The sequence below is a fragment of the Eretmochelys imbricata genome, chromosome 8 (assembly GCF_965152235.1).
Source record: "Eretmochelys imbricata isolate rEreImb1 chromosome 8, rEreImb1.hap1, whole genome shotgun sequence".
Taxonomy (NCBI): Eukaryota; Metazoa; Chordata; order Testudines; family Cheloniidae; genus Eretmochelys; species Eretmochelys imbricata.
In genome coordinates, this window is record NC_135579.1 from 67199448 (window position 1) to 67225234 (window position 25787).

Below are 25787 nucleotides of genomic sequence, written 5' to 3' on the forward strand. Positions count from 1 at the left end.
TCAAGTTATGAGTTACCACACAGCCCTTTATAAGCAAGCACATTTATTCTGATGGTGAAAGCATTACAGAGAAAACATATAAAATAATTAAAGTTCCTATACGCATGCTAAAAGCTTATTTGATGTCACCCATTAGTCTTATGTGGCCTTAGTGATTGGGGTCTCCTTTGGTCCAATTGCTAGATCAGAAAGAAGGCCTGAGTCAGTGTAAACTCAGACTCTTTACCCAAAAGTCCTTTCTTTGTTTGTTGGTTTCTGGAGGATCCACTCTGAACTAGTATACGTGAACCTCGACAGGTGGCGGTAATTCTCTGGAGGTGTTACAACCTGAGTGAATTTGCACAATCATCCTTTCCCCTCTCCCTCCCCCCACACTGTTGTTCGTTTATGGAGGAGCTGTGGTCCCCCTATCCCATGGAATTATGCAGAATCCCTGGCCCACAATGATATTTCTTAATAGAGCAAGATGTCCCAAAGATATTGCAGGAAGTTGCCATCTGTGTCACAGTGACCACTTGCGGTCATTGAAAGATCCCATAGCAATTTCAACAAGATGAGTCTGTTGTTCTGACCAATTTTCAATATGGGAAATACACTCTGGCTCCCTAAATTCCTCATTGACTTCAATGGAAACTGAGTTACACCAATACAGAGCAGTGTGGAAATCTCATTGTGTGTATGCGCATGATATAATTATTAATATACTCTGAATATTATAGCAGAACTCACGTTCAAAAATCTTCAGGTACTGCAGTTCCTTTACAGTGTGTACAATGGCAAAAATAATGAGGTTTGATGAAAATGGTGATTGAAAAGAAAATTCACTTTCTATTGGATATGTACCTAAAATTGGCGTTTTATTAAAAGCAGGCTGACCTATGTGGTGAAATGCAGAAAATGCTATATAAATATATGGAAAGCTGTGTATTCCACATAGTTTTAGATGATCGTACCTACATGAAATTGAAATGCAGATGAGCTGATTAAGATCTGATATTCATTATACTTTAGTATTGTCTGGCAGAGTTCTGTATAATCAGACATGCACAACATGATTCCTGAGCACTTTCACAAAGCCTTGATTGTATAATGACAGTTAAAGTGCATCTTTTCCAATAATTACATGGTCTGCATTCGGTCTGGGCTAATAAACTTCGGGACAACTTAAATTCCACATTTAATATTAGAAATCCATTTAATTATAAGTAATCTTCAGATCTGTATGTCACCTATATTTGCATTTATATTCCTCAGTGTCTCTGCAATATAATTTTCTGTTTATTGTCTTGAGTATGCACCTAATATAAATCTACAATTTCACGTAGGCCGTGCTGGCACACAGCCAAGCCTTTAATTTATCTCACCCTTGTTTTGTAAACTAAAAGAGCCTGCTGGTGTGATTAGCAAACATTCCATAAGCAGGGCTGAGGTGGTAGCTTGAACAAATGACAATACAGGTAAACAGGTAGTAATCTCCAGATGGGTTTTTCTAGAAACAAAAAACTGTTAAGATATGCTGTTCCCTCATGTAATATTCCTACGAGGTATCTGCCAGCAGTGGGCTTTTTCCCCCCTGGAGGTGGAGAGGCTATCAAAGAAGGTAATTCCCAAATTCACAGTCTATTCACCACAGGGGAGTAAGTAGCCAAGTAGAATCTATTGCCCTTAGGATTTTTGCCTGTGCTGATTAATTGTTTTCCATTCTAGACTATCATATTGGTAAAATATTTACATTATGTATGATGAAAATCTGCTAGGAAATGAATCCACACAGTGTTGCTGCCTTTTGATTTTCCTTGTCTCTGAAACATTACCATGGTTTTGGTTTACTCTTACTTTTCTCTCTATCCCTTGCTGTCACACTCCGTAATTGGGCTAATAAAAGGTAGAAACAAGGATTTATTATACCTTGAGCAATACTTAAAACAAGCTTTTATTTGCTGGAACAGCACTTTTTATCTGTTTGCTGCTGTATATTTTGACACTCCCTCTAAATACTAAATCTGACTTTATTAAAAGTTGAATCACTGCACTTCTTTTTTCTGTGTGTACGGGGTTGTCATTGCTTTTTTTGAGGCAGACTAATATTTCTATATAAATAAACATTTCATTTTAATGAAGCTTTAGGAGACGCATTTAATCAGGGGCTATATCGACTTCATTACTGTCAATCCACAAAAGTTGCATGATTTAAAGAAAATATTCTGTAATACTTTTGTAAATTAGCCTTGGAATAATTCTGGCAATGACTAGAGTGAATACAGATTTAGGGTTTTTATAACCTTTTCCTCTAACAAAAGGTATCTTTTTATTCAGAGTGGTTTGATAGAGAAGAAAACATGTTAGTTAGTCAGACTTCATTGTGAACTAAATTCTGACGTTGAATTTGTATTTCATCCATATAGCAGACCGTAAAATGATCAAGGAAATAATTTTTAAAAATTGTCTTAAGAAATTGCAATACAAATTCCTGAAATTGTTTATGCAGGAATTTTTATTTATTTTTTTTTATCTTCCAGTGTTAAAGCAACAAGAAAACATTTAGAATGTCCTTTGGTGGAATCTTATTACACTTGTTATATATGTAAACTGATATTCTTTGATGCCAGCACGTTGCCCATACAGAGAAATCTCTGCACAATTAAATGAAAGGAGAAAAGAAAAAAAAAGAAAGATTAAATAAAAAGTAGTAATTTTCTTATCTGATTACAATTAAATACATTAATAAATTGTCTGGTAACACAAATTGTCAATAATACAAAAAATCTACATTGTACATTATTTCAAGAAAAATAACTTCATTTGAATACAAAAGGATAGATACACTTTTTGTCCTATAGCCACTCTTGTACAGTAGATGAACACAGCATCTTACTGATGCGGTGCTGCTAAAATATACAAGGATATGACTGTCTTTGAGTTTTATTGAGGGGGGCTGTTACACATGTGCATCACTAACATCAGACAAAGAAACCTTTCAACCAACAAGGGTTACAGAGCAATGTTCACTAAAGCACAGGTTGGAAGGGATTTAGGGACTGAAGCAGGCCAATATGGCAGCTTTAACAGATTTCCTTATACCCACAATGCACTGACAGCAAAGAATGCCTCTATTTGGTTGGTCCACACACTGGGCAGAGGTACAGTAGCGCACCATATCAAAGTGGCAAATGTTTTTTATTTTCCATTTTGGGGACTTGTCAAAGCCTTTTCAATCCTTTGTACTCTTCGCAGCTGGCGTTGTTTGTAGTAATAGACTTGGCAGCTGCCAACTTGTCTTGAGTCAGAAATTAACAGTCTTTTGACTCAGAGTGCAGTCCACAATTGATTAATATGGCTTAGTTCAGTTGGGCCTTCTTAGTTTATATGTGGTTTTATTCTTTTTCTTTTTTAAATTTTAGTAGCAAATGCTTGGGTTTTGTTTTGCTTTTTGTGGCACATTCCTTCTGAAGCAGTCTGAACGCGATGCCATCAACCAGACGGAGCCTAGAATATGAAAAGCCCAGTTACTCCTAGTAGAGCAGTCAGCGGTAATAGAGGGCCATGTGATACTGCCACATTGCCGGAGTTTTGGCTGCAGCCTCCTGGATCCCTTTCACACTTCAGCTTCTCACACAAAATGCCAGTGTAGGCTGGAGGGCACTGGCATCGCATGTTTTTGAGGCATGTTCCTCCATTCTGGCATTGCAGTAGTTCTTTGTCACATACATTTGCTGCAGGACAAGGGGAAAAATAGAAGAGCAGAATAAGCTTAAGTTCATTTGTTACAGAAAGCTTTGAACTTAATTTTTTTTCTCGCCTTAGAGATGTAAATAGATATGTGATTCCAGTTTCCAAACAAATGCAGTTTACTTTTTTTCTCATTTAGCTATTTTCCCATAATTTTTTTGCTGTAATCTGAGAGAATATTATCTTCCATTTCAGACAACTGAATACGAAGTTACTTACTACCAGCTGTTTGTCAGTGCCTTTATTATTATTTATTGAACTGGAATGCTTTGTGAAGTGCCATATTTGAAAGGCCAGTGTGTATGCTAACATCCCAGAGCTCTTGAAAAACATTAATGGCAATTAAAAATGCAACACGATGAGGTGAAATGAATAGAACTGTATGAGAAACAGAACTGCCCATGATACTGAGTGACTTTTATGTATTAATGTTCTGGAAGCTCAACAAAAAGCAGTAGGGGATATGGCATGGGAAAGTCAGCATGCTCTATGGGTGTTAAATGATGTTAGTTTAAATTCACACACCATGTCAATGTGAGAAGAGAGAGAAAGGGCACCATTTTCATTACAGACCTACATATTTCTTCTTACTTGTGTATGGTGCTTAGGTACCAGGGTGATAGACACTTTAGAAATACCTAAGATATCTACTGAAGATAGCGAGGAACGGTCACTAGGCTTTTTCTTTCCATTAATTAAACAAAACTGGATTGAAACATTCCCCTATAAGGGTGTGTACAGGCATACCGTGCTATTGTCTCACTGTAAATTCTAGATTATATTATAGAGTAGAATATGCTATAGATTATATTCCCATTTTAATAGAATATTTTCAGATTCAAAAGCCAGAAGGGACCATTGTGATCACTAAGTCTGACCTCCTATATAATACAGACCATAGAGCTTCCTCCAAATAATTCCTAGAGCAGATATTGGTTTATTTTAGTTTTACATTAAAGAGGACAAAGGGACTGATCCTGCACTTCTAATTTGGGCATAATTCCCATGCAATCATTAGGAATTTGCCCTGAGTAAAGGAAAGCATGATTGGATCTAGGGTAAAGCCTCCAGGATTTGGAACAATGTTATATATTGCTTAAGCATGTAATATCCAGGGAACACACTAAAGGAGGCAAGATAGAAAAACAAATTATTCTCAGTCTTTCCGCTGTGAGATATGCTAATTGTTCTTTACATTCATAGATTTATAAATGCTTCACTTTTTTAAATGTAAAAATACCATGATAGCTGAAATCCAAACAGGTGGCCCAGATTCTCAAATGTTATTTGGTAAAGCTCTCTGTCATAGGTTTACCAAGGCTATGTGGTGATTTACATCAGCTTTACACAGGTCTGGCCCAAAGTGTTTCTAAAAATGATTTTGATTTGTCAAAAAACAAGTTATTTTTTATCTACTCCCCTCTTAACACCATCCCCTTGAACCAAAACAACAACAAAAAAGTCCAACCATCCCAAACACCAAGAGTTGTTTTCACACTTAAATGTCCTTTCTCACATATAATCACTTTCTAATTCGGTGCATACAAAGGAGTCAAATGCTGATGTTGGTGTGCTTCCTATCCAGCATGTAATAATATGAAAATAACTAAAAGGCAACATCTACCCAAGTGTTTCTCACTTGACACCTTTCTCAATTATTCTTTCTTTTCAACCAATTGATATAACATTGCAAAGCATCTATAATTTCTGTTCAGTAAGTGTCTCAACTGATTATTAAAGTTCAACTAATGCAGAATATTCAAGATATCATGAAGAGGAAGACTGTATGTCTGCATTTCAGTGTTCTTTAGTATAGTACATTGGGCTATTTTTACATGATGAATATAAACTAACAGGAATAATAAACAACAAAATAAATACTGCATACAATAGTACCAAATCCAGAATGGTAAACTAAATTTTTCAACATTCAAAGTAAAATTGAATATTTGGTTATGTCTGTTATAATGAAAACCAAAAATGTTTATATATAATAATACAATTTATGTAGTGTTAACAATCATAGCAATAGCAAAGATCAAATAAAAAGTACTGTTTTATTTAAAGATAAAGCTGCTGGCCTTTGCTTATTCTAATGTAACAAGCCTCTAACATTTCCTTTGATTTGGGCAACAGTGGTGGGGAAATATCTATTCCATCAATATTAATCATTGTTGGCCTTAGAATAATTGAGTAGAAATCAATAGTTAATTAAATACCCTTTTTACATAGAAGATGAGATCTTTTTTTCTTAATGTTTGGTTTTGAATCCAAATTAGGTATATACCAACACCTTTGCCTTTTCCAAGTAGCCAATTAAACAAGTTTATTTGCCTACGTTTTCTATTAAAAAAGTTTTTTTTTGACAGACACTCTGATTTTTAAGATAGTCTCTGATCTTTTGCCCCTAGTTTTCTGGGTGTGAATTATTGTGGTAGCATTCCACAGTACATTCACTGCTAACTCTATCTGATCTACAGACACAATGAAGCACTTAGAAATCTAACTGCTTTAAAATATCCCCACAATAATTTGCACTTACAAAATTGCGGATGCAACATCACATAGGATGCTTTTCACAATTAGGCCCAATATCTCTCATTATATCTAATGTTGCCTTAAGTCATCAAATGCTGCATAAAAAGTTTCAATGTCAATGCTTTTTTGTGTACTCACAAAGACCACATAAAAAGGCTAATGAAGGTAGACAAAGGCATAGTCTAATGACCTGAGCAAAGTACTAGGAGTTAGTAATTCTGAGTTTCTAATTCTTGTAATGTCCGTGACTTCTCTTATGAACTTGGCAAGTCATTTCATTTTTCTTAATTTTCTCATCTGTAATACATAGATAATAAGTAGGATTGCTTTGGAGGATGGGGGCAAACAGTTGTGAAAGTTTTCATGCTGGTTTCTGTTAATTTTATATTTGTTTTAATTTTCCAGTCAGCTCTAATACCCTAACCTACATCACAGCGGTGTTGGAAGGAAAGATGCATTGTTTGCAAATGGCTTTGAAAATGACAAGCCGCATCTACATTCAAATGACTGTTATATATGTTGCTACTATTTTATTGACTTAGGACCTGCATTAACTTCTGATAATGTTTCCAGCACATAAGTTGCACAAAGCTATGAATCTGTACTTGAATTGTGACCAAAGTTGCTCATTTAACTAAGCCTAGTCAGCATGATGCAAAAACCAAGAGAAGGGCAGATACGTTAGTTATAGTTAGGAAAAAAATTAAGAGATTTTCCAGTCTACTATGTTTTAAATGTTAAATGCAATATTTTGCCAGGAGAGTTTACCCTGACACTTGTATTATTATGTACTTGCTCTCTATCAAACAAACCCAATGATAAACAATAATAAAAATTTAACATCCCCCTCCCAACACTGTGAAATGAACAAGGCTCTATTTGTTCTTGTTTCTATTAAAGAAATGTCAAGGTGGAAACAATTGTATGTATTAGGCTAGGAATAAGATCCACAAAGTACCCATCCAGCTACTTTAAATTGGTGGTGGTTATTTTCAGAGTTTGTGGTACCATCTTTTGCTTCTATTTATTGACATCATTCAGATAAGCCACGCCTTAGTAAGAGGTCTGCAGTCACTCCTGTGGTGAGAAAAGGACTATATGGAACGTCTTGAATATAACTATGTATGGCTTTCAGAGTCCAGAGTCCAAGCTTTGCCTGAGCAATGGATTTTCCTTTTTATTTTTTCTTCCAAGTATCAAAACAAAGGTACCTCAGTAATAACCTGGCAGATATCTGCTGGGCTGCCGATTCTGTCAAACTGTGGTGGATTTTTTGCTAGTGCTCCCACATAGGACGAAGATGATCCCACCAAGCTTATATGCTTACCCAGAACTGTAAATCAGGAAACAAATTCACTGCTGGAGTAATCAGACACAACTCCATTGCCCTTAAAAGATTAGTTATTTGCTTTTAGTGTTGGAGACATGGTGCAGTGTGTAAAAAAACATTAAAATGAGTCATTTTAGGCAGCTTCGATACAGTAGAACCTCAGAGTTACGGACACCTGGGGAAATGGAGGTTGTTCGTAACTCTGAAATGTTTGTAACTCTGAACATGCTTTATGGGACTGGGCGGACTACTCAGAGCAGGGCTCGCAGCTCTGCATGGGCTGCCTGGCGAGTGGAGGTGGGGACAGGCAGCTCGTTCTAGCCCCCGGCTGCAAGGGTGGTGAGTGAGGCACCCTGGGGGCACTGCAGTGTCAGTGGCTGCGTGGTGCAGGCTGTGGCCCTTTAAAACTGAGCTGCTTCTCCAGAGCGCAGTGTGCAGGCAGGAGCACAGGCTCCAGCAGCTTGGGCTTCAGCAGCTTAAACTCCAGGCCAGGTTTCAGCAGCAGCTCAGGAAATTTATTTCCCAGCTTGTCCCCCTCGCAGCCGGGGGAGGGAGAGGGGAAAACGGCATTCACTACCTCCTACCTCACGAAAACTCATGCTCAAATAAATTGGTTAGTCTCTAAGGTGCCACAAGTACTCCTTTTCTTTTTGCAAACACAGACTAACACGGCTGTTACTCTGATACCTCCTACCTGTGACTGCCCCCTGCTGTGGTGAGTAGATGTGGGTGTGGGAACAGGCAGTCCAGTTGTGCCTATCTTTAAGATGCAGTACAGGCACAGTACAGTACAGTGTTTGGGGTTTTTTTGTCTCCGCTGCTGTCTGGTCACTTTCTTCCAGTTCCCCATTGTGTCCAGTTGACAGTCAGTCTGTATCTCTGGTGTTCATATCTCTGAGGTTCTACTGTATACACTAAGCATTCACAGATGACTTTTCAAAATGTGATTTATACTTGACATCTAAAGCTCAAAACTTGATGATCCTGAAACATCTCAATATAACTTCTAAAACTTGCAGATGTTGTTTGGTTTCTAAAGAACACAGTGAGCCAAGAGATTTTTATGTGGAACTCATGATTAATCACATTCAGAAAACAACCTCCAAAAGGCAAAAAGGTTTGTTTTTTCTCTAAAAAGAAAAGGAGTACTTGTGGCACCTTAGAGACTAACCAGTTTATTTGAGCATGAGCTTTCGTGAGCTACAGCTGTAGCTCACGAAAGCTCATGCTCAAATAAACTGGTTAGTCTCTAAGGTGCCACAAGTACTCCTTTTCTTTTTGCGAATACAGACTAACACGGCTGTTACTCTGAAACCTGTTTTTTCTCTGTCTCCCTACATCTCCCTCCTCCCTCCCCTGCAAAAAGCAAGCTTGTTTCCCACCACAGAGCAAATGCTCTCAAGATGTAAGAGAAGAAAAGGGACTTTTTTCTCTGCAGGACTATTTATGGGATCATATACTGCTAGTATATCCATCTTAAGGCACAAGTGTCTAGTCTAATATGTAACAAGGAATGAGATGGCCTGAGCAGCATGGATTCTACGGGGAGGGGTACTGGATATGTGGTGTGCTTTTGCTCATCTTACATGGGATTTTTTGCCCAGTGAATCCACACAATACAGAAGTCCACTTGTCAAATCCCTATCCCATCCTGAATTGGGGAGGAAGGGAAGTTTTGTGGTTAACACCCTGGGATGACCCTTTGGAGATATGGGTATAATTTCTGACTCAACTTCAGATGCCCTGTATGATCTTGGACAAGTCACTCAATATCTATGCATATTAGTTCCTCATCTATACAATGGGGATAATACTCTTTTTTTTTTCTTTTTCTTTTTTTTGGACTGCTTTGTCTATTTACATGGTAAATTCTTCAGGTCAGGGATTCTTACCTTATATGTATATATAGCACCTAGCAAAATGAGGCACCAATCTCAATTGGTGCCTGTAACCACTACTGTAATACAAATAAATAATAACCCTTCACATCAGCGCTGTGAAGATCTCTGCAGGAGATCTCTGCAGCATTCAGGGGTATTGATTACTCCCTCTCAGCAGGGTCTCCATGGTTTCTGCCTTCTGAGGAAATGACCTGCATATTTAAAGCTGCTTTTGGTGACTCAGAAATTAGTATTTTGCTGTGGTGTTGTAGCCATGTTGGTCCCAAGATATTAGAGAGACAAAGTGGGTGAGATCTGAAGAAAAGCTCTGTGGAGCTCAAAAAGCTTTTCTCTTTCACCAACAGCAATTGGCCCAATGCATTCACCCATCTGGTCTCAGCAATTAGTATGTAGACTACAGTCTTCTGATTATGCTATTCTCAGATCACTGCACTAGATGGATGAAGGCCACCTGCAAAATTGGACAAAGTTTTCAAGATTTGCCTACCTAGGGAAAAGACACTGCAGTTAACTCAGTGAATTATTCTCTGAGTTAAAACTAGGCAACTTTTCCAAAGTGATCATTAATAAAATACTGAAAACTTTTGTAGGTTATGACCTCCATAAATACTGAAAAGATGCTTTGCTGTAAGTCACAAAATATTCACAAGAAATCATTTGTTTTGTAATTCCCGTGTAATTAAAATTGCATTTTTTTTTTAAAGCCAGCCCTGTTCTTCCAACCAGGTCAGGCAGTTCAAATGGCAGATGGTACAATAATGTTTCATACAGTTTAGTTGGACACCTAATCAAACATATTGATTTTGCATTATTGTTAATTATCAGGAGAGGATAATTGATAAGTTTTATTGAATTCATACTGTATTCTTAAATATTCACGTATGAATAATGCATGGAGGAATTTCTCAGTTTGTTTAAAGCTTAACTCTCAGGCATTTGCAATTAAAAAAAAACAAATAGATTTGATCAGGACTGCTGTTAGTTATGAAGCAACTATATAGATGATGTGACTACAACTTAGAGGAAAATTATATACAAAATTATTGTTTCTTTCAAATGGGGACCGCAGGATCCAATTATGAGCTCTTTGTACCCTTACATTCTGTTTGAAGGTCAGTTCAGGGAAGTAAATGGGTTCCCCTCCTTTTTCTGGGACACTTTCTTCTACTTTTGCTATATACAGCTTACTTAAAATAGCATCGTAATGCCAAAAAGGATAGGCAGGTGGGTCAGAAACGTAGATATGAGAGAGAACTGTCAGTTTTTGAAAAGGAAAATGAAGGTGATAACAAGGTTTGAGTCCGGAAAAGGGGGAGTTGCCTCTCCTCATCCAAAATTAGGACAATCTTCACATTTTTTGTGTGTGTGCACTAGAAACATTAAAAGGACCATTAAATGACAAAGTAAAAAGGTTATGGAAAGCAAACTTTTGATAACATAGAGCTAGTTATATGTCTCATTTTTTTCTTTTTCTCTTCCCTTTGTTCCTTCTATATCCTGATTCATCTTTAGGGCTCTGCAGTTTTTCCTTATTTTTTTAGATTTTTTCATCCTTTTGAAATTTTTCAGTTCACATTTTCTCTTCAGCCCCCTCTCTTTCTTACAAGATATTTTTCTTTTTTGAGCTGTCTCTTGCGTATTTGTATTTTTTTCAGTATCTTCTCTCACTCTGTCCCCTCTCTATTACAGCGTTCCTTCCACAATCCCTTCCTACTTCTACCTCCCTAAATTATTTCTCCACTTTTCCACGCTCCCCTGACAGTTTTCTTGGGAGCTGGAGTACAGGTATTGTTAATCCTTTAAATCAGCATTTCCCAAACTTGGGATGCCGCTTGTTCAGGGAAAGCCCCTGGTGGGCCGGGCCGGTTTGTTTACCTGCCGCGTCCGGAGGTTCGGCTGATCGCAACTCCCACTGGCTGCGGTTCTCTGTGCCCGGAGAATGAGGGCTGCGGGAAGTGGCGGCTGATACGTCCCTCGGCCCACGCCGCTTTCCACAGCCCCCATTGGCCTGGAGCGGCAAACCGTGGCCAGTAGGAGCCGTGATCAGCTGAACTTGCAGATGCAGCAGGTAAACAAACCAGCCCGGCCCACCAGGGGCTTTCCCTGAACAAGCGGCGTCCCAAGTTTGGGAAACACTGCTCTAAATGCATGTGATGAGTGAGTTGTAGAAGTTAAAAGCATGGCAGAGTAAATATATGAGTATCACCTTTCAAGAGTGGATGGATTGACAGCCCTGACTACACTGTAGGACATATCTTAGTCAGTTTTAATGGTTTTTACTTCAATAGGCTATGGATCAGGCCCTATGTATGGTGAGTTAGCTACACCATTCCCCAACAGTCCAAGAGTGAAATCCTGGATCCACTGGAAGGTTGCAACTGACTTCAGTTGGCCTAGGATTTCATGCCTGGTGCATACTTTGACAGCATGCATGTCCACTGGGCTGGGAAATATGAATCCCACTTGCAAGGTTGTTCATATTTGTTCCATGTTCATTGGTTGAGAATGATATTTAACATCATCTCTGCAGAAATTTAAATAGTTTAGTTTAAGATATGTTTTCAGTATGCTGATACATCCAGACTGATTGTTCTGTTAAACCATACCAAGTAGAAGAGGAACAGTACAATGGAACCCAGATTTAAGTAAAGGTGTTCACAGACAGCTTCAGAATGTGTGTGTGTGTGTTTGTCCACATATAGAAAGAGTGATTGGCTCTTGTGTGGAACTGCAAATAGCACATTTACATGCAGTGAAAAAATTAGGGACATTTATTTCCCTTTGGCATAACAATGTCACTGTATCAAAGCTCAATATAAGAGGTTTAACTTTACTGCCAAATGCAGATCAGTGAGAAACTAGAGTTACTGTAAAGACTCTGTTACAAGCATTCTTCTATAAAAATGTGTTCACTTAAGTCAATAAATTGGTGGTTTGGGAACATGGAGAAAGGAGAAATCAACCAAAAAGAAACTCTGTGTCTCTATATTATAAACACACTCTCTCTCTCTCTCTCATCTTCCAAGTGAGCCTCTGCAGGCATGGGGCAGAAGCAGAATTTTGAATGATACTAGTTTAAGAGGGCCATGAGAAATACCTTTACAGATTTAGCTAAAAGGTTTTAATTTTTTCCCAGCAAATCACATATTAAGACCTACATTTAAAAACTTACCAAATTATTGTATATAACTTAGTATGATTACCTTGGTATCTGTAATATTTCCTAGGTGTTCTGTATAACAAGTATAGACCCAGTCCTACAATGTGTTGTGTGTAGTTTGACCCCTCTGCCTATGCAGAGTGCCATTGATTTAAACAAGACTCTGCCTGAATGGAGTCAATTGCAGGATTCAGGCCATAGGAAAGTACAGGGAATCCTTTGAAAACCCGGGCCATCATAACTAGGATAAACTTGCCTACTTTTTGAGAGTGACCATTGTTGTGTTTATCACTTCCGAAGTTACCATGATAGTCCTTAGTCATGACTCCGCTTAATGTTGCTTTAGCTACAGCTAATTTGATAAACTTGGAATTTTGAGGGTTTAATATCTGATCTATCTGAAATTATTTAAGGCAGAAAACCGATTTAGGGTTCTTGACTTTAAGGATTTTTACAAAATAGGAAAAAACCAAAGATGTAACTTGGATCTAGTTTTGGATTAAGTGTTTTTTTATGTTTTAATTTTTCTGATGCCATATATATATATATATATTGAGCATAGTAATTCTAAATGTTGATTAGGCTTTCTTAGGGGGTTTAAGCAGAGATAAAATACGAAAAATAGCTACTGCTCTTGCACAACAGTAACTATTCATAATTATATATATTTTTAGTGACGCTAATTCGCCGTTTGCTGCAGTGGCCATAATATCACTAAAACTCCCTTATGACCATGTCAAATCAAGTCAAGGTAGGTGATTTGATAACATGAAAACAAAACCATTTCTGTGCAAATCCATCGAGGCAACATTCCAAAGTCAAGACAGAAATAATCAGTGTTCATAAGTGGAAGCCTATGGAGACAATCTTACAACATCAAGATAATGGCCATAAGATGACAAACTGTAGAAGATGGTCTCTGGTGCAAATATGAAACAATATCCTGACTAATTACATTGCATTAGAAACAAATCTAAGAAAATGAATACTAAGCAGATGAGAGTGGCATGTGAAAACTGATAGCACCTGTCTTAGATATTCCTGCTGGACGCTCCATTGAGTTGAAGCTGTCTTATTTACCGATTTAAGAACATTGCCAGGGTACATGAAAGTGTGGCCTGCAGCGTAGGCTGTTTTTATTGTTTGTTTATTGCTGTTCTATTGTAGCGCCACTGATCTCTGGCAATCGGTTTATAGATTATTCCCTAGCACAACTTTCGATGTCACTGGACCCTATTCACTCCCTAGTCACACTGTCTTTGACCAGGCTTCAGGCAAACTCTTGGCTGCAAGTTAGACAGAAGAAGGGAGGCAGCATTACAGAGAGGAGGGGACTGGAGCCAGCCAGCACAGTTTCAAAAACAGGCATGTACAGCTAGCATTCATAGCTTCTTAGCCTAGCCAGTGGAGCACCTGTACACCCACAGCTACTTTTCAAAGTTACCCTTTCTCCCGTGGTCCCAGGATGATGGTGCACTGGGTGATTACCTACCTGCCCCTCAGCACAGGTGTAAATTGCACTCCCTGGCATCCATGTGGGTAAATTTGACACATTATGTCCCATTCCTGTAAGAACAAAATCCTCTGGAGAGAAAAGGTGGATTTTTTTTCCAATTGTGGTGTAGGGTCAGCAAAGATGATGGCTTATTCTTTTCCATGAGTACTGTCTGTGTCTCCATTCTCTCTAAAACCCCTGGTTGGACAATTAGAAAAGATCCATACAATCTATCAAAACTACAGTGCAAGGATTTTCCGGACTTCCTCTTCACTGAGTGGAACAGTTAACTGAAATTCTGGAATCTACAGTTCCACATGATAGAGATGTTGTAACAGGCCTGGCAGGAAATAACAAGAGATTGCTTTCCAAAATGGATGACATTGAAAATAAATCCAAGATTACTCATCTAAGAATTACTGTTGTTCAGGGGAGGACAGAGCCCTCCTATCTCTTTTGGTTTAAGGAAATGGGTAACGGAGCTGTATGATTCTCTGAGTTGGCTCTGATCAAGTATTTTCAGCTAGAAGGTTCCTAAGGGGAGGAAAAACCCTCAGCTGCATCCATGCTATTTATTGTTTTGATTATATGTGGATCCCTGTCATTTTGTAATAAAGTTCTTAAAGCTGCTATAATAACCTGTGTATTACTCTTTCAGAGCTCTAAAACAGACACATTTACGTGCCTCATTGAAAGGAAAAAAATATTTTGCTTTGGTCAATACGTTATTTTGAAAAATAAGAATCAAAGCCATAGTTGTATCCGTCTGGATTTATGTGGAGGTCGATGACCATTCCTACAGCTGTAAGTCTGTGGAAGAGGTAGATAGCTTTGCTTCAACAAAAATCCAATTATGCATTTGGATTCACCATTCAATGAGTCCAATATGAGTGCAACAGAGGTGGAAGAACCACAAACAGCCAATGTGGCCCATAGTGTAATTTAAAGCATCTTCAGGACTGCTCTAAACAATGCCGCAGCTCAAACGGGACAAATGGATAACCAGGACATCCCAGAGTGCAGTATTGTGGTCATGTCCCTTCTTTCTCCTATCTCACCCATGATGATGAAGACTGGGAAAGGAGTGGGTGTGCCAGCTTTAAGCTACTCAGAGATTCCCTCTAAACTGGGAATCCCATATGGCTGTTTATCTGGAGCACAAAGAGGCTGTAGCAGGGCTTAGGTATAAGTCTGTGAAGTCTGAGTGACACCAGCTATTGTTTTGACCCTATCATGAAAACAAAGTTGTTTCAATCTTTGTTTTGCCCCATGCATGCAATTAATATATTTTGAATGTGCAAAGCTTGTTAATTTTTGTTAGATGTTATATCTTCTATGTACTTTTTATTCTCTTTGGTCTGTCACAAGTCTCCAGTCTCCAAACAGTCTCTGGAAAATAAGTTTAGTTTGTATTACAAACTCTTCAGATTCTGTTTCTTCATTATTAGTTGCTAACACTTCCAAAAATATTACTTTACTGGGTTTAGGTCATTGATAGACACATGGAAGGGCTCATCTGGGCTCTGATTTAGCAAAGTACTGAAGCCCGTGCCTAACTTCAAGCACATGAATAGTTCCTCTGGGAATCAGTGGGGCTCCTTATATGCTTAAAGTTAGGTATGTGCTTAAATACCTTACTGAAATGGTCACGCTTGCACTGCTCCTGGTTACTTATGATACATATATGTATGAAGAATAGTATTTCTTAGCTTTAATAGCCATGGCTTACAGTGTCTTTCTGTACCACCTTTTGTAAGAAGGAATCTCTTATTTCCCCGAAGATTACAAGGTGTAAATAGTTTATATCAGTTTATAAATGTTTAATATCACCTTTCTGGTTTTTTGAGTGGAATTTTCAAAAGCACCAAGTGACTTAGGGCATAAGTCTTACTGAAAGTCAGTGAAACTTGTGCTTATGAGTCAATTAAGTGCTCTTGAAAATCCCACCCTTAAATAATATCTAAATACAGCAGTGCTTAATTTGTGCTTGGGCTGAGCCCCAGCACCTCTAGGTTTGGCAGTTTATAGACCTGGCACCTCTGGGCTTGTCACATAAGTTATGAACATAAAGAAGTTGCTTAAGCCCCGGCACCACTTTATTACAAATAAAGCATGGGAATACAGTTAAAAGATATTCAGCTCCTAGAAACACTGTAATGTTGCTAGGCCAGGATTCTGTGGTGTTTTCCTCTTTTTAGCGGCAACTTAGCAATTACAGTTGTATGTGGTAGCAGTGTCATTATTTCCATCTTCTTGTAGGAGAAAGATTTGTATTATGTAGGAAGCATGAAAGTCAGAGGGTAAGAAGAGCCTCCTCTAAAGCAGAGTTTCTCAATCCGTGGTTGGGACTCAAAATTGAGTCAGCAAAATGTTTCAAAGGGTTGCGTGGCAGGTCCTGTTGCACACGGCTGCCTGGGCTCACCTCCTTGGTCCAGGGGTCCCAGCACCACTGAGATTAGGCCCAGCCATGATGATGATGGGAGTTCATTAGGCCAAATCTGAGTGAGTGGCATTGCAACCCCATGAGCCAGATCATGACTCCACTCACACAAATTTGGTCCAGTCACGGGGTGGGACAAATCTGAGTGGTGCTGCAGTCCTGGAGGTTGCAACACCCAGAGCCGAGAGCCAAGCCCAGCCAGCCCCACAGCTCAGGAGCTGCCACGGTGGAGTAAGTGCTGGGCAGGACTCAACCAAAACCACCCAATGGCCTCCATCCTCAGACTATTTACTGGGTCATGACAGGCCATACCCATTTACAAATGGGTCCTGAGCCCAAAAAGGTTGAGAATCACTGCCCTAAAGGATCTGTTGTTTCCTTCCTTGACAAAGAATGAAACAATTAACTCTGCAGTTTTTTAGTTTTGCTGCCATTGGTAAAATCTGAAGGAACTATCAGCCGTGGCAGCTAGTATGTAGGGCAACTGAACACAGACATAGAAGATGAAACAAACACCAAAAGGCCTAGCTGCACAGGTGCAGTACACTCGTGTGGATATGGGCCGAGCACTAGCAGCATGGCTGGGTCGCATTCTCAGTTTCTTACATACAGCTATATCTTTGACAGGTGAGGATGGAGGAGGGCATGAGACAGGAGACTGACTGAAGAGTAGGGAAAGGTGAGACTCTCTTCCACTGCCATGAGCACTCTTAAAACAGACATAGTTGTGGTTTGGGCAAGGGAGTAAAAAGACTGAAAGGTTGAATTGACTTTAAGACTATAGTCTCAAGACCTGGGTTCTTCACCTTGCTTTGCTACTGACATTGGGAAAGTCATTTAACTTTTCTCTCTCTACCTCACCTTCCTCACTGCGTTTGTGTCAGTGCCAGGATTAGAATGTTCCTCAGAATCTCCTTGATGTCGTTCCTGAGCTTAGCCTGCTAGACTACCCATGCCATTGAACTGCTTTGTGGCTGGAGGCATAGGTGCTGACTTCCTCTCTACCCGGGGGAGTGCTCGACCCTCCCCCTCTGCCCCAGGACTGCTACCACTCCACCCCTTCCTCCAAGCCCCCACCCTGCCCTGCCTCTTCCTGCCCCTGCTCTGCCCCACTCCCCGCTCCCACTTCACCCCTTGCCCCAAGGTCACAGCCACACCTTGCCTCTTCCCGTACCTGCCCTACCTCTTCCCACCCCCTCCCCCAAGCACGTCCTATCCCTGCTTCTCCCCCTCCCTGCCAGCGGCTCCTGCATGCTGTGGAGGAGGCACTGGGAGGGAAGGGGAGGAGTTGACCAGCAGGGCCGCCAGTGAGTGGGAGGATCTGGGGGATAGGGGAGAGCTCTTCTCTTTGTATGCCTAAGGACGGCCCTGGTCCAGAATGCATTTGCCAATAAAAAGTTACGAAATGTCAGTTTGAAGGTAGAATCTGGGCCCTGCTTTTGCATGCCTTGGCATTCTTCTAGTTTACTTTAAAACATTCATGGGCCTCAACCTACAGTGCTTTGTAGATAAAGCTTCAACTAAGGGCATGTCTAAATTGCCATTTATGTCGGCAAAACTAATGTTGCTCACAGGGGTGAAAAAAGCACCCCCCCTGAGCAACATACGTTCCACCAGCGTGAGTGGTAGTGTACTCGGTGCTATGTTGGCGGGAGAGCTTCTCCCGCTGACGCAATTACTACTGCTCGTTAGGAGTGATTTAATTATGTGGACGGGAGAGCTCTCTCCGATCAGCATAGAGTGGCTACCTGGGAGATCTTATAGCGGTGCAGTTGCATCGGTACAGCTGTGCTACTATAAGGTCTCTAGTATAGACTAGAGATAACTTCAATGAGATTTGTGCAGAGAGAAGTGTAGGATCAGGCCCACCTCTTAATGCTATTTAACAGCAGTGGGCTTTTTCTGCCCCCTTCTGGTTTGAGACACACGTATTCATGGATTTTTAAGCATGCTTATTATGTATTTAATAAACATGAAGAATGTATATCAAACTAATACACATTTTAAACCTGTATTGTTGCCTGAGAGGCTAGAATAGTTCTGGTTTAACTATGTATGCATTTTTTGTTAAGAAAAAGACACATTTTAATAAGTGCTTAGAATGCCTCCAAAGGAAAAAGTCAGGTCTGTAACGTAAATTTTTGTTGAGGACACATGCTGTGCATAGCAAAAATGCTTATGAAATTTCTTTGAAAATAATGATTGCACATTTCACTAGCCAGTTTTTAAAGCCAAAATCCCTTGGATTTACATTTTTTTTCTGGGATTTTTCATGCCCATCTAAAATTTTAATCATTGGCATTCTTTAGTTATACGTGAGCAAAAAATCATCTGTTGTTGGCAAACCTTCACTTTTTAATGTTTCTTTAGCTTAAAAGCAACTGAACTAATTGTTTTGAAAATTAGTAGCAAAAAAATTCTGAGCTGGAAATGAGTCTTTATGGTCAAATTATAAATCACATATAATAAGGGTGTATAATGGAAACATCCATAGATCTTTAGCTACAGGCTCATGAACAGCTAAGCTGTTATAATGGGAAAGGGCCGTATAACCTAATGAAAGGAAACAGGTTTTCAATTATTTTAAACATTTATCACTATATTTTACAGGGGTGAATCATAATCTGCTACATTATAATGACCAGATACATGGCTAATGACATGTTTCTGTTGATTGCCTGTCTGTGTCAGAAGTGTGAAGATAATGTTCTGGTACAGAAGACCAAAATCCCATTGCCAGATCATTAATAGTTACACGTTTTACATTAGTAATTACATTGTATTTGTTCCCTGTAAAACAGGAATATGCTGAAATGGAAGGAAGAGCAATCTCTTGGTTAGAGCAAAGATACCAGGACTCAGACATTCTATTCCTGGTTCTATCATTGATTCATGGTGTGATCTTGGATAAGACTCTTCTCAGTGCTTCCGTTTAACCACTGGTGGAACAGGGATGATAATACTTCTCCAGTAGGTCTGAAAATCCTTTTCAAAGGTGAATAGGAATTATTATCCTCACTTATCCCCTCACAGTGGGGAAGCTGAGACAGAGGAAAGTTACATTACTTTCCTAATGTCAGTAGGAAAACAAGGTAAAGAACCCAGTCTTGAGACTTGCAGTCTGTTGTCTTCTTCACTGGATCACACTGCCTAACAGACAGGTGTGTTGGAAGGGTTAATTAATCTTTGCAAAGTAATTTTGAGATTCTCAGATGACAAATGCCACATAAGTGTAAAGTACAATGTGAAAAGAGGAGTATCCAAATCTTGCCCATTTAAAGCATTTGCAAATGGTTACAGGTTTTTGCAACTACAGGATCTAGCATGCAATGTTTTTGCTTGACATGGGCAATCAGAGCTTCAGCCTCTCCATATTTAACATAACAAGGACACTATACAACTTCCACTGTCTGTTTTTGACCTTGGGCTGCATTTTAGCCTTCTCTGTGTTAAAATATTACCTAACCTTTCTTTTTGTAATATTACAGTGAAACAGAGCATTAAGAATGAGAATTAATTATACTGTAGTCTCTCCCTCAAAATAAAGGAAACCACTTTCTTTGCTAAATCTATTGGGCAAGCTCATGAGCTGGTACATGAGTGATGTACACTGATCTAAATTAGTTGAGGATCTAGCCCATTAAATTTACCTATAAACAGATTTTTAAGGAAAAGGAAAGTTGAAGGGTGGTTTTTAGTTTAATTGTACCACTTCTGCTGTGAACAACTTCTTCTGGATGCTGACACAATATACTGTAAATAGAGTCTAATTTGGGTGGATGTATTATTCCATACTGTCTTTTACCAGAATAGTGACAGGATATCTTAACCATCTGTAGTTTAACATTCAATGAAAAAAATGAGAAATAATGAAGTAATGCATCAAATAATTAAAGCTATTAGCCACTTTGGGATAACTTTTATCAGCAGCATTTGTTGTTACATGCAAGATTGCTCTAGGGAGCTTTGTGTGCTTAGCCTCACTAGGAGAAGTCACTAGAGGCAAAAGATATGTTGGATGCATTCCAACATGATCCTCTGTGGTCATACTAACCTCTCTTTTCCAGTATGGTGTGAAGATGTCCCAAATGAGATCATGGTAGTCAATGTCTTAGCCCAATATTTTCTACTTTCTCATAATCTGAGTATTATTCAGCATAAATATGTAAAAGAAGTCTATATCAAAGCACAGACCTTGTATAACAACTTTATTAACTTATATCTAGTCTACTTTATCCCTTTCTTCAAAAATACTATTTATTTGTATTTTCAAAGCAATTTACAGATGGGATCACAGTTAAATTTATAAGGTTGCTGCATACATACAAATAGGTAGATATATAAGCGAAGTGTATTTTGATACAATATCATTATGTAGGATGCTATACACAAGCTGCTAATACAGCAGAAGGGCTATGTTGACCTGGTTCTTGTCAGTTTCACTAGTGCTCTTAGTTTACAGATTTGCTGACAGAACACTGACAGGTCAGTTTTTGCTGTGCTGCAATTTGGGAAAGCTTTGAGGAGCTCCATTTAAAATGTTACCAATTATTGGTGCTTTTGATAGATTTCAAAGCCAGAAAAGACTACTGTGATCTGCCCTCTTATAAAAGAACAGACCACAGAACTTCCCCAAAATAATTCCTAGAGCATATCTTTTAGAAAATCATCTAGTCTTGATTTTAAAATGGTCAGTTATGGAAAATCCACCATGACCCTTGGTAAATTGTTCCAATGGTTAATTATCCTCACTGTTAGAAATGTACATTTTATTTTCATTATTTTTTTCCTAGCCTGGCAGTTCCTAATTTTAGACGATTGTCATTGGGTGTCAAAGAGTTGGAGAACAGTGAGACAATTATATCATCCCCATTAATCTAGTTAACAGACAAAAATAAGAATATTTTCAACTGCTATTCGATATATGTTGAAGGAAAAAAGATGAATGATTTAATGTTTAAAACACTGCACCAATACCCTAGATGTTATGATGAAAATGACTAATTGTTGTATTGGAAATGTCTCCCACTCCCACCTTCTAAATGTGTGATATTGAGGATTTTTTCTTATACCTCCAACTAAAGAGCTTTAAATGAGAACTAAAATACTCATAATATTTTCTCCCTAAACTACTTGTAATACCATAGATACAACATTAATGCCTTGTCTTCTTTCCATATTGTGGCAAAGTATTAGGTTAATAGCTTCCTCACATTTCAGGAGGGATACACGTAGTAACACTACAAACTCCTATGTCTGCTTTATCTTAACTTAGGTAAGGAAGATTCACATCTGAGCATTGCTACAAGAATGTTGTACTTGTCCCAAAAATACTCTCTCTGAAAAATAAATAAATAGCCACATCTTTTTAGCTTCCTCTCTCTCACATACAATAGTTGGAAATAAAATTGTTAATATTTGGATCATGCTTCCTCCTCAGCCAGCCAGCCAGCCAGCCTATCCGCTCCACCCAGTGACGTTCCTTTTCCACTCGTACAGCCAGCCTCCCTGTTTACCCTCTCTCAAGGAAGTAGCACCACCACCTGCTCCAGTGTGTGACCTCCCTCCAGTGGGTTCAGTAGCAATGCCTAAGCTGAGCCTCAAAGTCTGTTCCTTATCAAAATCATACCCCAAGATCCAATGCGGGAATGTGGTAGATTTGACTGGGATGGTGGCTTTCTGAAGAACATACAGCCTAGCAGCAGCCTGTTGGAGAGAGAGAGAGAGAGAGAGGAAGGGGGGATAGATCTGAAATTGGAATGAAGGAATTTAAACCGGAGCCAGAGGGGCAGGGGGAAAATGGGGAGGTAGGAAAAGTGTGTCACATATCTTGGCTGGCACATTGGGATAACATACATACTGTTCAGTGGTAAAGTTTCGTATCTACAACACAATCATGATCCTCCAGTGGTGTAGAGTTGACAATGGGTCCTTACACTACTGAGTCTCCATGGGTGTCTCTATGCTGGAGCTGAAAGGTGTGATTCCAAGCACAGGTAGACAGACTCCCACTAGCTCTGCTCAAGCCAGTGTGCTAAAAATAGCAGTGTGTGAGTAGGGGCAGCAGTTCAGTGTGAACTTGCACTCTGAGGGGCTTGGGCAGGCTTGGATTTATGTGGCTAGATTGAGCTGCCACCCAGCTGCAACATTCACACTGTTTTCTAGCACGCTATCTTGAGCAGAGCTAGTGTGAGTTTGTCTACCCAGGCTGGGAATTGTACCTCCCACTGCATTGTAGGCATATCTCATGCTGCCAGACAGGGGAACAGGGGGCATGGAAAGAATGAGGTGCCCTAACTTATCCTTAGCTGTGTTTTCACCCCAGTGCAGTCTTGCATGAGTAAGAGTGACTCTGAGGCTGTTCTGATCCAGTACATGGTAACCAGTCTGCACACAATATGTGGCCCTATTTCTGTGATATTTCTGCAAATATCGGGCCATATTTTCCAAACTTTGCACATACACAAATTCTGCTGCACACATGCTGCCCTTGTTTTCCATATGCATATAGGGATGCAGAAAGAGGTTGTGCACCCAATGGGAGTTTGTGCACGTGTAACTTGGGCAGATGCATTTTGAAATATCTGAGCCATTATGTACAGCAACTGTACGTGGTGCAGCATTACAATCTCTTGGTAAAGGAGCTCTCGGGGTGGAATGTGTTCCTGTGAACTGAAGCCTGATGGCACAGAACTGCAGTGTGTTGCATAGCACTGATGCAGTGGGACTGATTTTTAGTGCTTTAAGAATTTCCTTGCACTAGTGACTCCGGTTGACATCCTACTGTGAGCACAACCCTATTCTGCTTGAAATCAGTAGGAGGTTAGCCAGTGGAAGCAGTTTGGGACCCTGTGATCTGCATCTGCCCTCACTGTAGAATTCAATGTCTATTGCCTCATTGTCCAAATTCAGAGTTAGTTCTTGAAAGAAAGCTTGAAGCTCTTTTCATCCCTTGGAAATAAAACTAAACTTTTCAAAGTAAGAGTCTCATTTCAAGGATCTTTTGGGTTAAAAGGGAAATTCATATTCTTCTTAAAACATGTATAATATTCAGCGAACACTATGAGGCAGCGTCTTGTTAACAGTACACCCTGCTGTGGACGCTTTTTTGTTTTCTTTTAATGAGGATGCTGTTTATATTTGTTGTTGCCTGTCAATGCAAATGAAACTGAAACTGGTAAGCATATGTCAGGGAGCCTTGTAGCTCTTTAGATTATAGGTCTAGTGCTTCCCTTAGGGCTGCTCAGCACTGCTTTCCAAAGCTGCCCTAAAGCCAGCATAACTAGTCAGTGAAGGATCCACACATAAAGGGAGGTGTGGTTGGGTGAGTCTCCGTTATACCCTGGCAATTCCCTACTGCTGGAATGACTCTGTGGGTCCATTAAAGAAGTCTTAAAGTTGCTCTAATTTAAGCAGGGACCAGACCAAGAACAGGATGGCCAACTAATGGAAAGTAAATGTGGCTTAAAACCACCTTTGTGTCCCCTGTACTGAAGTTCAGCTTAGCTGCAGCTTCAGGGTATATGTTCTGTAGCTTTGAAACACCAGCTCAACGTTTGCAGTTTACATTCAAGCACCCCAGAGCAGATCAATATTTTAGTTTATTCACTCATAAATGAGTATTAAGATGTGGCTTCTGTTCTTTGGAGACCAGGAAAATCTGTTGGGTTTTATATTTGTCTGAAAAGTGGGAAAGAACTGGTACTGTCAAAATGACTCAATGGATGATCATTAAAATAATAGAAATATAAATCTAAACACTTTTTCCAGGTTCAGTGGGTAGGCATTTGTGTGAATGTTAACATGCTGCTCTGAAATACCATCTGCAGTTCGGTCCACCAAGAGAGCACAGATAATCATTGGAAAGAAAGAATAGCATCTGTAAACATGTACCTGTCCAATGTGTAATCAAACAGCAAGAAATGGCTTTGGACACAATGTTTTAAACACTGCAGACCCTTTACTGGGCTCCAGACACTTAAAATGCTGCATTGACACAGCCTCTGTAGCACTTTAGTGAAGATGATCCGATGCCGATGGGAGAGCTTCTCCTACCATTGTAGTTAATCCGCCTCTGTGAGAGGTGGTAGATATGTTGATGGGAGAAACTTTCCCACCGAAGTAGCACTGTCTACAGTGGGGTGTAACTATATTGCTCAGGGGTGTGGATTTTTCACATCCCTGAGTGATGTAGTTATACCAAAATAAGTCAGTAGTGTAGACGTGTCCTCAGTGATCTTCAGAAAGTAGCAATTTCCAGTAACTGATAGATAGGTTCATATCAATCAATCTCCTTCCCTTTCTCTGTAGAGATCCTGTAACTTCTGGCACTATCTCATCTTCCCCTTCTCACTCATGATCATAGGTTAAGGTTTTATTTTTGATTTAGTTATTTTCTTTATAAGAGAAGATAATGGTAATGAACGTGGATCTGGCTTCCAGTGAAGTCTCTTCTAGTTATTCTGCCACTAACTTTGGTCCAATGTAAGAAAACAATAACTGGTAATCAACAGATGTGTATCTTGAAATCATATTGATGAAAGAAAATGAAAAGAGGTAATACTATTAATATCTTGCAGAACATTTTAACACCTGTATGTGCTGTATGGATGCCTGCAAATCTTTATTCATGTGAGTAGTCCTTACTTAGATGAGGAATTCCACTGAAATCATGGGAGGAATGATAGTCATCCTGTGGTCAACCAATAAAAAGACTATGAGCTGTTAATGTGATGCGGCTATGAAAAAGGCTAATGCAGTCTTAGGATGCACCAGACGAGGTATTTCCAGAAGAGATAGGGAAGTGTTAGTACCATTATACAAGGCACTGGTGAGACCTCATATGGAATACTGTGTGCAGTTCTGGTCTCCCATCTTTTAGAAAGAAGAATTCAAACTAGAACAGGTACAAAAAAGGGCTATGTTGATGATCAGAGGAATGGAAAACCTACCTTATGAGAGGAGACTCAAAGAGCTTGGCTTGTTTAGCCTAATCAAAAGAAGGCTGAGGGGAGATATGATTGCTCTCTATAAATACATCAGAGGGATAAATACCAGGGAGAGAGGAGAGTCCCTTCTGACCTTAAAATCTATAAATCTACGAGACTTTTGGTGAAGATGCTGGACTGGCACTCAAGAGATATGCCTTTGGTTCTCAGCTCTGTGGTTGAATTTCTGTGTGACTTTGCCAAGTC

The 25787-nt window shown here is 39.4% G+C and overlaps 1 protein-coding gene across 1 annotated transcript in view; it reads right to left on the reverse strand.

Moving 5' to 3' along the window:
- Nucleotides 1–3486: 3486 nt before the first annotated feature.
- Nucleotides 3487–25787, reverse strand: part of NTNG1 (netrin G1) — a 198836-nt gene continuing 176535 nt past the window's right edge. Inside the window, exon 7 of the mRNA XM_077824836.1 lies at nucleotides 3487–3713. Within this exon, the coding sequence (XP_077680962.1) occupies nucleotides 3487–3713 (227 nt within the window). The remainder of the gene's footprint in view (nucleotides 3714–25787) is intronic.